Source organism: Orcinus orca, chromosome 17 (genome assembly GCF_937001465.1).
Source record: "Orcinus orca chromosome 17, mOrcOrc1.1, whole genome shotgun sequence".
Lineage (NCBI taxonomy): Eukaryota > Metazoa > Chordata > Mammalia > Artiodactyla > Delphinidae > Orcinus > Orcinus orca.
This window is the reverse complement of record NC_064575.1, coordinates 15,734,537-15,750,743: the sequence shown is the minus strand read 5'-3', so window position 1 is coordinate 15,750,743 and position 16,207 is coordinate 15,734,537. Positions and strand designations below refer to the sequence as shown.

General features: G+C 36.6%; 1 protein-coding gene across 9 annotated transcripts in view; it reads left to right on the top strand.

The window, feature by feature from the left end:
* The window catches only part of EYA1 (EYA transcriptional coactivator and phosphatase 1), a 158,916-nt gene that overhangs the window by 103,199 nt on the left and 39,510 nt on the right, over nt 1-16,207 (top strand). For all 9 annotated transcript variants that reach the window (XM_004280580.3, XM_049700465.1, XM_049700469.1 and 6 more), the window contains one exon: nt 7,686-7,775. In XM_004280580.3, the coding sequence (XP_004280628.1) occupies nt 7,686-7,775 (90 nt within the window). The remainder of the gene's footprint in view (nt 1-7,685; nt 7,776-16,207) is intronic.

Sequence of the window (16,207 nt, the reverse complement as noted above, 5' to 3'; positions counted from 1 at the left end):
AGACCTCTCTGAATTATTATGTTGTTCCTCAAATGCTAAAACATAACATCATTTTGTGAATACTGAAATTTTTCAGGGACTATACATTGAAGGTACTAAATTTGGAATGTACCTCAGTAATTAACTGTTTATTGCCGTTTATCACTACCAGCCATTTGTTGATAAACTTGGGCAGAGTCAAGATTTTTCCGAGACTGTTCTTCCAAGTCATTTGTTAATTGACTGTAAGCAATGGATTAGGGCTGTGCTTAAGTGCCTGTTCACATCTGACCCTTTAATGACTAAAGGGTATAAGCTAACAGGTATGTGACCCACCCATGGAGATCACACTGCCTGGCTGTGCAAGTAATTGGTGTATTTTTTAAAGAACACTTCTAGGTTTCTACTGAATCCATGCAGTATTTGGATCCTATCTGAATTACACTTCCTTCCCTTTAGTTCCTAGATCTTCAGAGTATGGGACAACACCTTTGCCAGTTTGCTAGAGTTGAGTCATCTCTCCTAGTGATGAGAAGCTTGGTTGAGATCTTTTGGGAGAACCAATGACACTCCTCCTAGGAGTGGTCACACTGCATGTTCCCCATTTAACATCCGCACAAATCAGCTTTACTGATGATTGGTCTCTTAAAAACACAGTCACCTCAAGAATATTGGCATGAGGAATTTAGGGTTGCCCTTATCTTTAAAAAAGCATGAACTTCACATCCAATCTGAGTGCAGAATGCTAATGCATGTTTTTGTAGTGGAGACATGGTGTCCCATGTTCAGATTGATCTGCTGTTATAACTGTAGTATAGTGATAGTAGAAATCACCACCACCACCCTAGTAGCAGCAGCAGTAGCTTAATACTTGGCAGGCGCTATGTTCAGAACTTTAAATGTGTTACCAGTTTAATCCTTCAAACAAACCTGTTGTATTCCTGTTTTACTGATGAGGGACCTGAGGTCCAGGGGTTTAAGTAACTGAACTTGCCCACCACACAGCTAGTAAATGGCAAAGTTAGAATTCCAATCTAGACTCCATGACTGCAAAGCCCATGGTACGACCACCATGAGAGTGTGCACTTCCAGTGTCCTTCTACCCTGTATGCCTGCAGGTTGGAAGCACATTATCTTGGAAGAAGCTCCTTCAATTTCTGTGACATGTAGCAAAAAAGTACCCCTGCCAATGCCTTGTGTGGGGGTTAGTGTTAGACCTAGTTCAGCCCAAAGATGAACTGGATGGCATCCTTGTAAGCTCTGATCACAAGGAGTTTCATTACTTGTCATCCTGAGAGAATTCCTAGATGGATGTGTGGGAGTAATGACACAGCCCTGCAGTCACAACAGTGTCTTCGTTGGTGTTTGAGTCTTGGTGAAATCAAATTTCTGAACTGCTGTGGATTGTGCTTACTGAAAAGTGCATTTTTAGTGATGCTTGAAGTTTATCCAATGCCCTAGCTCATCTGTAAAGCAAAACAAGGCAACAAGAGCCCACATTCCTAGTCCTCCAGTGTTCTAATACCCACATACATTTACGGACACCCTTCTCTTTCATTTACTTCAAATCACATTATAGTTTTTCTACATGTCAATTCAAGACTGACAGACATGAATCTCCCTAGAAGATGAATTTAATGGCATTTCAGCATTTCTATGCACTGATTTTGTCGAGAATTTCTTCTCTTTAAAGCATTTTCATCACATGAGGATCTAGTGTAATAGCAGTGATCAGGCTAAAAAAAAAAATCAAGGAACAGTAAAAGAATGACAACAGGCCAGGGATGGTACTGATGATTTGAATACAGGATGATAATAACTTTAGTCTCTGTGGGCAGCTCTGTGTTCTAGAAACAGGAGAAAAAGATCTTGAGAGAATGGGATAATTAAAGATCACTGGATAGAAAATGAGAGCAAAACAATTGTTTTAGGCTTGGGTCTAATTTATCTGTATAATGTTGCTTTCTCTTCAATAGACATAACTATTTTTGACTTACACAAAACAGCCCTGGGTAGCCCAGCATTGCAACGAGTTCCTTCACCTTATTTTCATGACTTTAAGCAGACAACTGCAATTTTTTTTAAGTTGAAGTATAGTTGATTTACCATGTTCTGTTAGTTTCTGGTGTATAGCAAAGTGATTCAGTTATATATATATATATAATATACATATATAGACTATATATATAATATACATATATAGAATATATATATATAGAATATATATATATACATATTCTTCTTCAGATTCTTTTCCATTATATGTTGTTACAAGATATTGAATGTAGTTCCCTGTGCTGTACAGTGGGTCCTTGCTGTTCATCTGTTTTATATGTAGTGATGTGTATCTGTTAATCCCAAACTCCTGATTTATTCCTCCCTCCCCCACCTTTCCCCTTTGATAACCATAAGTTTGTTTTCTATGTCTGTGAGTTTATTTCTGTTTTGTAAATAAGTTCATTTGTATCTTTTTTTAGATTCCATACATAAGTGATATTATATTTGTCTTTGTCTGACTTACTTCACTTAGTATGATAATCTCTAGGTCCATCCATGTTGCTGCAAATGGCATTATTTCATTCCTTTTTATGGCTGAGTGATGTTCCATTGTATATTTGTACAACATTATCTCTATATATTCATCCGTTGATGGACATTTAGGTTGCTTTGCAATTTACTATCATATCAAAATAATTTAAGATCAGAGTTAAATTTAATTCCCGTGTGTGTGTGTGTGTGTGTGTGTGTGTGTGTGTGTGTGTGTGTGAGGGGTGGTGCTGGATGCTGTCTGTCTTGTCTTGTTAAGGAACAGCTAGTAGAATTTCCTGGGCAGAAGAACTATAGTAAGTTTACACTGTTTATTCATTAAACAAGAAAAATGATAAAGCATTTGATTGTATTTTCTCTGTTTGAGCCTCTTCACTGAACTATTCAGTTTTTCCTAGGGAACTAGATTGCAGAGAATATGAGAATATATTTTGCGAGATGTTGTAACGCATACCACTGATAAATTTTAAAAATAAATAATTGTATGCTGATCTAATGTTAATCTTATTCACTGCATCAAATAGATAAGTAAGGCTTTGTAAGTAGCTCTTATAAGAATGAGCTGCTCTTTAATCAGGTACAAAGTATGAATGAACATGTTTAATATTGATACCATATTATGTAGATAGAATGACTTTTAGGAATCAAATGTCCTTTTTTCCCCCTAAGCTAGGTATCTAGGATTTTTTTTTTTTTTTACTGACACTAAACACTAATAACTAACTAAAGATCAAATTTAATATTTTTTTCTTCATTACACTTATTTGAAATATCTGCTGCTTATTTCTTTCATTCATTTATTCCTCCACCAAACTTTGGGAAAGCCCTGTGCCAGGCATTGTGCATGGTCCCAAGGATGGAGAGAGAAAGATAACAGGGATATGTCTCTGACATAGACAAGAGCACATACAGCTGTGGTACCCAGCGGCTGATGAGCCCGGCTGAGAGGAGTCAGGGAAGAGCCTCTGGATTGATGGAGGGGCACTGAAAGAAGCGCTCTGTGGGATGTAGGACTGAGCATGGGGGTTGAACAGAGACTTGGTTGTATTCATGTCGGTAACCGGGGGAGACCTATCCAGTGAGGGAAGCTACTACAGATAGCTACAAACGAGACACATGAGAAAAGATAATGGTGGTGAATATAAGGAAGGTATGAATTCCAGGTCCAAGGGGCAGGACCATGTGGTTCATTTGATGTGGGAAATATGATGAATCCAGGTTGCAGCCCATTGCGTTTCAGGTGCTCTATGGGTCATCAAGTACAAAGGACCAATAGGTGATTGATATATGGGCCTACAAATGAGGTCTGAGGTTCAACAGAGGGGAATGGGGTGATAGTTGTAGGTATGAGTGTGTTGGAGTCTGTAAGGCAGTGTGAATAGAATGCGGAATGGATGAAAACAGTCCTAGGAACCAACATCACTGAAGGGATAGAGGATGGATAATCAGATTCGAGGAAGATGCCCAGAAAAGACTGATGATACAGACATAAGGGAAGAAGAAATGTTAAGAAGAAATTAGAAGTGGTAAATACCACAGAGGAGTCAAGTTCAGAAAAGAATGGAAACATTTGGCAACAAGGTTTACTTAAAATGAAATGTTTCTTGGAAGTGGAGGCGAAGTTCTAAATAATTTTTCAAAAGTGATGTAGCAAAAAATGGTGTTTTAGAAGGCACCATTTCACAACTACAGCTCTGGAATTCGTTACTGCAAAGCACAAGGAAAGTAAGATTAAGCCAAAGACATGGTGATTCTAATGTCTCAGTTTGGGTCTAAAAAATGTGTTTTTTCTTTCTTCCTCTATATATGCCAAAATAAACCATCAAGCTAGGACTAATTTATTAACTGTTCAGTGTTAGCTTTTTTGACATTTGACTTGTATCAGCCATGTTTGAAAAATATGAAAATATTGAAAGATTATTATAATAGGAAGATCAGATCTAACCTTGATTTGAGAAGAACTCCAGTTGCTAGAATGTGGAAGCAGATCTGTTACCATGGTTACCTATCTGTTCTTCTGGCTAGTTTCCTTTCAGGTAAAACACTTAGGGTGAGATAGCTTTGTACCCTAACAGCGCTGTTACCACAAGCAAATCATAACCCGGCTGCAAATCAGTTTTCCTGTCTCTGAAATCAAAAGTAGGTGTTCTTTAGAACTCTGCTTTTCAAACCGTAGAGACTTCGACACATTAACGGGCGCTGAAATGGAAAGTAACAGAATACTCTCCACACAGTGTGGAAAGCCTCGTTTTGCCAAGCTCACTTTTCAGCTGTGTGTGTGTGAGGGACAGGGAGAGAGATGTTACTAGATCATAGTATAAAATGATTTTTCTTACTGTGGATTATGGTTAAAAAATTTTTGAGAAACACTGCTTTCAACTAGATCCCCTTCCTATTCTAAAATTCTTTCATTTCAGTTGATCGTCACTGTTCTTTTGGTGGTGCAAATGTTTCCTAACAATACTGTGGAGTGGCAGGTATGAACACTGTTAAGGAATGACAGCTAATAACAAAAGAGAAAAACATTAAAAGGTAAATAAGGCCAACATCTATGTTGTATTTGACCACAAGACTGAACAAGCCTTTAAAATTTATTAGTATTCCAACTCACAAGTCATTACTGTAATTTATGAAGAAAAGTTAGAGTAGGCTATATATTCACAAACAATGGAGTAATTCTTTTGACGGTGGTATAAATAAGCAACCATATCAAGGAGAAATAATCCTTTTTCAGAAGTAACAATACCATGGCATATCAATTCTAGAATTGCCCATTAAATAATTGCAGTGAGTCTCCTTCGCCTGGCCACATATAAAAAGATTCATTGATGTGGTTATGAGACAAGTCAGTGTATTTTTATTGGCCTCAACTAGAGGGAGGACACACCTGAGTCAGGTGTTTTGTTTTAGAAACAGCTGTTTGAACTTCCCTTACTGGTTAATTCTGCTCTAGGCTGTATGTGTTTGAGCATTTGTTTTTTCCAGCACACTTATTGATACTTGGAATTCTTGGAAGTGAGCAATTTCCTATAAAACCAAGATTCAATGAGAGTTTTTCTTTACTTACTTGTAAACAGTTTTTAATTCTTCTACAACCTATGAAATTTCATAGATTTTAGGTGGTATCAAGCAGGGAAGATTTAACAAGACTTAATCATTGTACAGGAAATTTGAGGGAAGTGTTTTTATTTGTCCCTCCCTGCACAGCTCTTGGACACTCAGTTGGCCTATGTGTTTTTATTTCCTGTCTGCCCTCTTACAAACCCTGGGGTATTTGCTTTGCCCCTTTGCCAATCTAACCCCAGATTTTTGGCAATAATGTGTTTTCTCTCTCCTTTACGTTGCCAGTCAGCTGGCAGAGAAGGCCTAGGTGGGAGGGGAATTGAGACCAGCAGTACCATCCTGCCCTATTTTCCCCAAACCTCCTCTTGTCCATCTCTGGGACTCCTGTGGGATAAACCATGCTGGTGCTGGAGCTGAGGGTGTGCTGGTGGGGTGGGCGGAGCTAGTGGGATGGGTGGTGCAGGGATGGTGTTGACTCCGCCTCCCTGGCCACAGTTGATTGGCCCATGGCTGGCACCCAGTGAGTCTCTGGCACCCAGTGAGTCTCTGCCCCCTCCACCATCCCAGGCCCCTCCTTTCTCCCAGGTGTATAAACACATATGATTGTGACAAATGAAGAGATGGAGGTTTGTTTTTTTTTTTAATTCTGTGGGAGAACAACATATTTGCCATCTAGCCACCTGATTTATTAGATGAGCAAACTGAGGCTCAGTGAGATAAAGACACCAAAGTAACTAAGAGAACAAGGATAGGGCTTGGCCTCTGGGTCTAGGGCTCTTCTTCCACCGTTTGTCGCTGCCTCCCAATGCCCATGAGAAGATGGGGCTTGGTGTTGATGGACTTTAGATACTTGGAGCGTAGGGGGTAAAACACAGGCAAGTCTTGAGCTTTGAAATGAAGACAATAGAGAAAATGTACAAGGGTTTATATTGGACAGTATTAGAAAGCAAGACTTATTTTCTCTGGGGTTTTTCTCCACTCTAAGACTCAAAGACAGGTGATACACAAAGTACACCCCAGCTAGATGGGTGGGTGACATGAAGGCATAATTTCTCTAGTTACAGTTTCTCTAATTAAATGATCCACATAGATTCCAAAGGTTTGCTGTGATAATAAAAGAGTATATCAGAAATTATTGTTCTTTGGAAAAATTTAAAGGCCATAAAGGTGAAAGTTGGTATTGCTATTAAAATGCCAATAAAAATGTGAAAAACTCACATATCCTTGAATACTTTCTCTACAGAATATTTTTCCTTTTTCACTAATTATGCAGGATATTCACCATGAACAGTGTTACTTCCTGGGTTGGATGCATTACGAATATAGTAACACCATTAAAACCTTGCAAATATCTCTATATCCCCCATCTTCAGTACCAACAGATGTCATCAGGATGTGTGTTGTGTGGGACAGACTGTCTATCACTAGTGTCGAAGGCTTGAAGCGTTGGGTAGAAGCCACTGTGCTCCCCTGTGTGTGTTACTGGCTGTTTGATAACTGGATAGTGTCACATGAATGTCAGGATCAGCTTCCTGCACTGGCATGGTGCCAGCTGGTCAGAGTGGCCACCATCACTTCCGTTTTGAGTATACTCAAAATTGGCGGGCAATCTGAATAAATACAAAATAATGGTAGTTATCATCTGGAGTGAAATTGGTATTTTCTGTCCTTCTGAAATTAATCTATATTATATCTATTTTCTGATATTTGTGGCAGTGCTTTTAGACACTTCATGGATTGAGGTGGAACATAAAAAAAATGTCTTTCTGATTCACTGAATTTCTTGCTCCTGAAACAGACGTGTGAAGCTGAATTTCCTCTACTCTGTATGTCTAAGTAACCCTAGATTTTATATTTTTTGCAATATTATAAGCAGCAATTTTTTTCTTCATTAGGCAAAGTACCAACAACCTTAGAGGTACTTTTTAAATAAAATAAGTCACTGAAGTTCAAATACAGAATAAGCCACGCACTCTAAAAGCAGCTGGAGTCCAAGCCTTTTGTCCTTTCCCGATGCTAACTCCCTCTCAGCGTGACACTGTATTTCTTGTACCCTGAAGTATGTATGTTCTTGACCTGTAAAATTCTTCTTTTAGGATCCACCTACTTCAGTTTCCCTTGGACTACGCATGGAAGAAATGATTTTCAACTTGGCAGACACACATCTATTTTTTAACGACTTAGAGGTAAGTTCTGATTATTTTATATACTCTTCATGTTGCATGTTTGGAAATAGGTGATTCGTCCTAAAATAACAATGGGATATTATTTTTTGAATATATAATTGGAATAAGGAGATAAAGTAATTATTGATTATATGGTCATGCGTTTTGCCTTCATGGAATTTCTGTTTTGCTTTACTTTGGCTGCTGTATTTCACAATTCGATTCCACATGATTATTGACAGGGACTAAAAGTTGATGTCAAGAATGTTTTATATTAAACTGTGTTGATTATCAGAAGCTGCAGATTTCTCAGTTACATAATCACTGTTGAGATGGGTTACCTTTAGAATCCAACAGAATTGGTGATCCTTTCATATGGTGTCCATGTCAGACTCTTACCGTATTGGGTCAGATTCTTTTCTGTCTGGCTGGCCCAATTGGTCGTATAACATTTTAGTCAGGCCTCTGCTCTTTGGGTTGCCAGAATTCCTTATGTCAAACTGCTGATGATTTTATTTGTCCTTTATAACCTGGGGGGAAACTTTTGTAAGATGGTTAAATGTGTTACGGGCAATGACAAACATGCTGATCTTGATTAGAAGCTTTTTCTTTTTTATTTATTTATTTATTTTTGGCTGTGTTGGGTCTTCGTTGCTAGGCGCGGTCTTTCTCTAGTTGCAGCGAGCCGGGGGGCTACTCTCCGTTGCGATGCGCGGGCTTCTCATTGCGGTGGCTTCTCTTGTTGCGGAGCACGGGCTCTAGGCGCGCGGGCTTCAGTAGTTGTGGCACGTGGGCTCAGTAGTTTTGGCTCGCGGGCTCTAGAGCGCAGGCTCAGTAGTTGTGGCGCACGGGCTTAGTTGCTCCGCAGCATGTGGGATCTTCCCGGACCAGGGCTCGAACCCGTGTCCCCTGCATTGGCAGGCGGATTCTTAACCACTGCGCCACCAAGGAAGCCCCAGAAGCATTTTTAAGAATAAAGAATATTGGTTTTCATAGCTCCATTATGAGAAAATATGCCTGTAACTACATTTCACTCCCTTCATAATAGAGATAGTTGTTTATTTAAATCCTGCTATTAAGCAAGCTTGTGGTAGGGCTGCCAACAGGCATTAATCATCAAGTTGTTGTTTTCCTAGATTTTATAAATGTATGTTATTTCAGACAGGAGAAGAATCTGAAAGATTCAAATAGAACTTTTACTGATCAAAGTTAATTGGCAGCAATTGGCCTTTAAATATTTCCTTATGTTTCCCCTTTTCAAAATCAAGCAAAATGCACCTTATTTCATAGATGAGCCAAAATCATTTGAAAAATGCCAGTGTGTGACAGAACTTAAATGCGGTTTGTTCAACATCTGTCCTGTATTTTGATTTCTTTTCATCTGCAATGAAACTACTCACAGACGAATTGGCAACTTCCAGTGCAATGAAATTATTTAAATGTGCTTCATTTTCCCCCCATTCCTTAGTGAAATATTTATTTTTACACTTAGGGTGAAATACAGAATTTTTTTTTTTTTTTTTTGCATTTTAAAGTGTTTGCTTTCCTTAAGGAAATTACATGTAAGGCATTACTATTTTTTAAGGTGGAAATATTCCAAGTGAGTGACAAGTTCAGAATTGCCTTTCTAAAAGCTTAATAATCATACTTATTTTTCAAAAGCTGTTTCTGCCTTATGGTTGTGATTCCCTTCATAAGAGAACAGCACCAAAAAATTCCGTATTTTACTAATATGTTAGAATTCCTTTCCTAAGTTTCGGTTGTTTCCAACGATACAGACTAGGCTGATATTTTCTATTGGGTTCAAACCTGTTACTCTTACTGATGTTAATAGGTGTTAATAGCATCCATCAAGAAGAAATTAGCCGTAATTTTCTATTGTTTTTAAACTCTACCCTCTTAAAAATGACAAAGCTTGACTGTACAGTGCCCAAACTATGTGGTAAAAAGTGAGAAGTTAGGCAAAGTAGTTAACTTGGCATAATATAGACAGAAAAGCTTCCTAACTCAGTTTGGATATAATATAGCCAGATTTTTATTTGTTTACTAACATTATTCACACTGAACTGTATAGAGAAGGTCTGAAATAAAAGTAAATATTAAAAGTTCTAGTTTAGGTTTGTAGTGGATGTAGTTTTTTCATAAGCCCAAATTAAAAAAGAAGAACTAGGGATCCACACAGATATTGAAATATCAGATTTTCCTCTTGGCATGAGGACTCTTTCTTATAAGTAAAGTAGAAAAGAGAATGAAGGAATAATTCAACCGAATGTAAAAATCAGTAGTGAAAAATTATTTAAGCTTGTAACCTTCCCAAAATTGATTTTATTTTACTTGCGAATAATATAAAGCAAAAGTATAAATGAAAGATTCACTTAGCCTCTGGCTTCGGAAATTATTTACCTTCTTTAGATTTGTGCAATATTTAAAAAATACGTTGGTTTTTATACTTATTTCAATCCTTCATTTTATATTTTTGTAATTCAACAAACCTGAGACTGGTCATTGCAAATATTAGTTTCTTTCAAAATAGAGTAAAATTATTTCCTGGCAAAAATAAATGTATTAGCTTAATACCCTTTAGAAAACCAAAATTGTCTCATCAGGCAAAAATGATGTGGTAATGCTTGATTTCACATGCCAATTAGCAATGTATTGTGGTAAAGGACATGAATATTTTAATATATTTTAATTACATGTTTTTAGCTTTTGAAGATCTAGAGTACAGGTAATTTCAAGGAGATTAACAATCTATTGGTTAGCTTGAAGTGTGATTTCTGAATTCGAATGGTTGACTTAAGCCTCGTTTTCTTTTAAAATCTTAACTTTTTGCCAGCTGCTCTGTCTAATTTGGTTAGTTCAAGCTGTGACTTAAAAGAGATTCTCAATAATGAAATACACTCCGTGAGGAGATTCCAGTAACAGTTCTTGTGTTATCAAAGTATTTGCTTAAGATGGTTATTAGGATATTATTTAGGAAATTTTCGATATGATTTTCAAGTAATTTAGAAGTATCGTCACTGTATTTTAAGACATAAAAAAGTTAACCATTTTAGTTTTAGAAGTCTTATTTGTCATCTCAGTTGGTGTGAGTTTTTAATAAAAGCAATCACAATTTAATTCTGTTGACACTTCAGGAAAAAATAAATAAAATGGAGAAAGCTGGTTTTTCGAACCATTAAAAATGTCTGACATGTGAAGGACCATGAGTGACAGGGAGACACAATTATCAGAGGAAATAATATTTCCCTCCCACCCAGAGAAGCATTTAGACTTGAGTTCCATGCACTCCTGGCTTTCCTATTTCCAAGTCTGACTAACACCCTGCGTATCATTTTACCAGAAGGTCTCCGTGTGCAATCTGACGATGCTTATTATGGAAGTCATTTTTTATGAATGACAGTATGCAATTGGAGGGTTTTTTCCAGCTTCTTTAGTAAAGTCTGTCTCTTTCTGACTGAATGGAGAAAGAGCTCTTTCTGTTGGATTTTTACTGAAAGGTGATCGACCTTCTGAATACGATAACATTTCAGTTTAACTTGCCTTTTGTCGATTCTCCTGCTGGATTTTTCCACAATTAAAGGACGATATTTCATCAAGATTAATATGAGTCTAAAGAAAAATAAGGCACAAGCTGATGTCGAATGTTCTCTTTCTATCTGGTGTTAGGTAATATCATCTCACTGGCGTTATGGTTGCCATCCTAACTGATGTTATCAACATGGTAGCCTCCAAGAGTCTCTGCTCTCAGGCCACAGGGGTCAGGGTTGGGAAGTAGCAGGGACCCGCCTCTCGTCTTCTGGGTTGTACACACCACGTTCGCCTAGTCAAGTGTGAAACTGTGCTACAACTTTCTCCTCCACGCTCCTAGTATGTTGGTTAGTTGGGACAGACCAGAGGATTCTTTGGTGTCAAGTTTTACAATGTGAATACCCCAGACCTTTCTTGGGCCTTTGACATGTAGACTCCTGTCCCAGGTTTGATTTTCAATCACCTACTCTTGTAGCTCCTTGTTTTCACATTTTCTATTTAGAAAAGGCCTGGGACCAAAGGCTCTGGTCTCAGTAGAGCTGGGTTTGATGAGTCAAAGGCCAAGGAAAGGCACCATGGACAGTCTCCAAGCAATGCCATAATTTAAAGCAAGTAAGCTATAATGAGTTTTCTTATAAAGCAAAGAAATTAGTTTGCCCCTTGGTTTCATTCAGTCTTTAAATTTGCAATAATATGTTATGAGTCTAAAACTTAGGTTATCGTCTGTTAATTATTTTAATATATCTTGTTTATAAATTGATTTTCAGCTAGGAAAAAAATTCTTCCTTCAAAATATCAGTCATGCCAATGCTAAGTAGTTTTGATCTCAAGCGAAGCGTTCTGTAGTGCCCTAATGCTTGTGCTTCCAAAAGAGGAAAAGTTGTAAGCTAATCGAGAAGTTGACTTTTTGAGTGGAAAAGTATAATTCACCTAGAAAGTGCTTTGTTGCTAAACAAGAATGAACTCTGATGCCCAGGGTCCAGCTTCTTTGTAGACGCAGGATGCTCTGCTTCCATAGGTGCTTGTAAAGAAGACACTTCCGGAAGAGCTTGAGCTGTTTTCTTCTTTCAGTGCATGTCACAGCCAAGAAACAACTCTATGAAAGTGTGTGGGCCTATCAGTAATTGCATTCTAAACATAATGTACCCGTAGGCATGTGTATAGGCCACTTGTCATTTTCAGCTCTGGACACGGGCTTTTGTATATGTATTTAATTTTCTTCTGATAAATTTAGCAAACATAAAGGATTCCATTTTTTAAAAAATCCTAGTAACATCCTTCATAACACCTAGAATATTGCCCTATACATGTTGACCATTAATGAGTATTTGTTAGATTAAATTCTTATCTGTTGTCTCAGATAGAAGATCGATTTCTGTGTCCTTTCCCAAGGAAGACAATGGACTTGACCTCGCCTTTCTGTTTTAAGATGGGTTGCTTGACCTCATCTGTTTTCTTAGTTAATAAGAGTAACACCAAAGCCCTCAGTTTAGGAGGCAAAATAAGTTTGCAAGCAGCCAATGATTATTAGACAAAATACATATTGTAACTGGTGATCAAAATGAAGCAATACCCGTATTTTATCCATTATTGTGACTCATGAATAAGTATGTATTCTTCCTATCTCATCATTTCTCACAAGATTCTATCATCTTTATTTTATCTGAAGCAAAAAAATAGAAACATAAACCTATATTCCAAGACTTCCTTGATTCGGATGTTTACCAGAAAGTTAGGAGTCAAAATATGTGGCTGTTTAACATAATAAAAGATATTTTCCTTTTACCAACAGCCAACGTTGTACTTAGCAATAAAATAATAGAGGCAAATTGTCATAAAGATGGAAACAAAATAAGAATGTCCTCTGTCACTACTGTTAGTCTGCATTGTTCTAGGAATTTGGAGCAGCGCAGTAAGATATGAAAGAAATAAAATGAAAGATTAAAATTATTGTTTTTTTGCATAATATTTGATATACATAGAAAACTGAAGAAAATCTCCAGGAATTGTTTTAGAATTTACAGTGGGCTTCAGAAAAGTAAAAGACTACAGAATTAAATTAAAAAATCAATAGCCTTCTTCTAGCCACCCATGTAGAAAATTTAATTAAATTATAATTTTTAAGTAACTGCAGTAACTGTAACACAAAAAAAAGATTAAAAGGAAAGATAAGGAGTAACCTATATAAGAAGTGTTTATAGGAAATATATGAATAAAACTTTGACGTCCTACTGAAGGATCTAAAGGAAGATTTGAATAAATGAGATTTCTTCCATTCCTTTTCTTTTCTGTAATATGACAAAATTGTTATAAGGTCCATTTGAAGGATAAATAGGCAAAAATACCTAGAAGTTTTGGACAGAAAGCAGTAATAGTGAGCACCCAGCTCCACCAAATATTAAATGTTTTATAATTCGACAATAATATGAAGATTTATGTTGGCACGGCTTTGACATTGAACTATAGGGAGAAGAGAGAGCTCAGACACAGACCCAACTTGTAGAAAAATTTTGTATGTGTTAAATGAAACCAGACAAATTAACCAGTGAAGGAATGGATTATTCAGTTTATATACAGAAATAGGTAAATTACAGAGTTAAAATGTGAAAGAATAAAACTCAAGGAGAAAATATAGGTAGATCAAAAGGAGATCTCACATTGCTTACAGGAAATAAACTTTTGGGTAGCCATTTGGTGGTAAGCGGAGCCTAAAAAAGATTGATACCATTTGTGCTAATTGTACATCTAGGAATTTTTACTTGTCAAAGACAAAGGCCACTATTTATAAATATTTCCAAATTATGGAATTCTGATCATGTTTCATTTCTTGTCCCAGGAGCTGGTTACATGACTATGTTCCATTTGTGAAAATTCATTGAGCTATAATATATACTTTCTTCAACAAAAAGTTATTTTTTAAAAAGTAACATTTTGAGGACTATACACACAGACATAGTTTGCTCTCGATTCTGTTAAAAAATTATATACCCTATGTAAAATATAGACACTACTGTTTCTCTAGCACAGTGCCTGGCCCATAGAAGGCACCCAGGAAGTACGTGTTAAATAATAAATGGAGGAACAAAAAACAGATGGAAAGAGGTACTCTAGAATTTTAATGTTATTTCTATCTGAGATCCCAGGTTTTATTTTCTTATTTGTACTTGTCTGTGTATTCCAAATTCTTTATAACATATATACTAATTTCTTTTGTAGTCAGGGAAGAAAACAAACACTGTTTTTGAAAGCCATAGATAATATTAAAAGACAAAGCTATTTCTAACCAATAAAATAATCAATATTATTGCAACTCATTAAGAGAAACCTAAAGAAATTAACAAAGGACATGAACAGATAATTCACAAGAGAAAAGCATTCAAATTTTCAACACATAGAAAAGAAAATGTTGGATTTCACCTCTAGTAATCAGAAATGTTAGAGAGTAAGTGTTCAGCCTCTTGCCCATCAAATTGGCAAAGCTTTAAAATCAGTAATATGGTCTACAGTGCAGTAGGAGGAACACTTGTGTACATTGCTGTTAAGGATAGAAATTGGTACAAGTTTTGAGAAAAGTAGCTTGATAATATGTATTCAGAACCTTAATGTATGGATCCTTTTACTCAGTAACTTCACTTTTAACTTCTAAGAAAACAGTTATAGGCAGAGGATTGATACAATATTAATGAACATTTATTGAACACTTGTCCTAAGTGCTTTACATACGTTATTCCACTTAATACCCTGATATTTCTATGATAAGAGCATGGTTATTATCTCCATTTTATAGAATAGCCAAGAGAAGCTTAGAGTTGTTAAAACAAAACTTGTCTAAGTCCACACAGCTGAGTGGCTTAGACAAGTGACTCAGGTCCAGTGCTTTCTAGAAGTCCACTCAACCCCATGCTATATCTCCCACATGGTGTTTTTTACCACTAAAATATAGAACTATTTTAAATATCCTAAAATAGATGAATAGTGATAAACGATACATCCTCATTGAAAATTGTTTTCAGACTGCTTATTAAATATAGGGAAAATATTCATGGTCCATTTCAAGTTTTAAAAATAGACTGTTCAGTACAGTGTAGCCTTAATGTTAAAATTTATGGCATATTATCTGAAAAGGCTACATAGTATGAGACCAACTATTTGACATTCTGGGAAAGGCACAACTGTGGGTCAGCTGGCTGCCAGGGGTTGGGGATGAGAGGGATGAATTAGTTGGAGCACCGAAGATTTTTAGGGCAGTGGAACTATTCTATGTGATACTACAATGGTGGCTACATGTCATGAGACATTTGCGCAAACCCATAGAATGTACTACACCAAGAGTGAACCCTAACGTCAACTATGGACTTTGGGTGGTGATGGTGTGTCAATATACGTTTATTGGTTGTAAGAAATGTACCGCTCTAGTGTGAGATATCAATACGAGGGGAGGTTATGCATGTGTAGGAGCAGGGGGTATATGAATAATCTCTGTATTTTCTGGTCAGTTTTGCTATAAACCTAATACTTCTCTAAAAAATAAGGTTTATTAATTTTTTTAAAAAGTATGGCGTATTAAGAAAACTGGAGGAAAATACAGTTTTAAAAGCTACCATTATGTAACTTTAAAAATAAGCAGTCTACAGAATAAATTGTACTGTATAATTCTGATTTTAGCATCTATGACATATTAAAAATAACTGGAGGTGAATACACTATAATGTTGCTAGTCTGGATGATGGGGTTATAAATGCTGTGTCTCTGTTGTGCTTCAAAACTGAGATGCTTATAGCATTGCATAAACTCTTTATACCTTCTGCCCTTCATTCAATAGTCAATATATATTTATTAACTTTCTCTTTTTTTTTTTCTTTTTTTTTTTTTTTTTGCGGTACGCGGGCCTCTCCCGTTGTGGAGCACGGGCTCCAGACGCG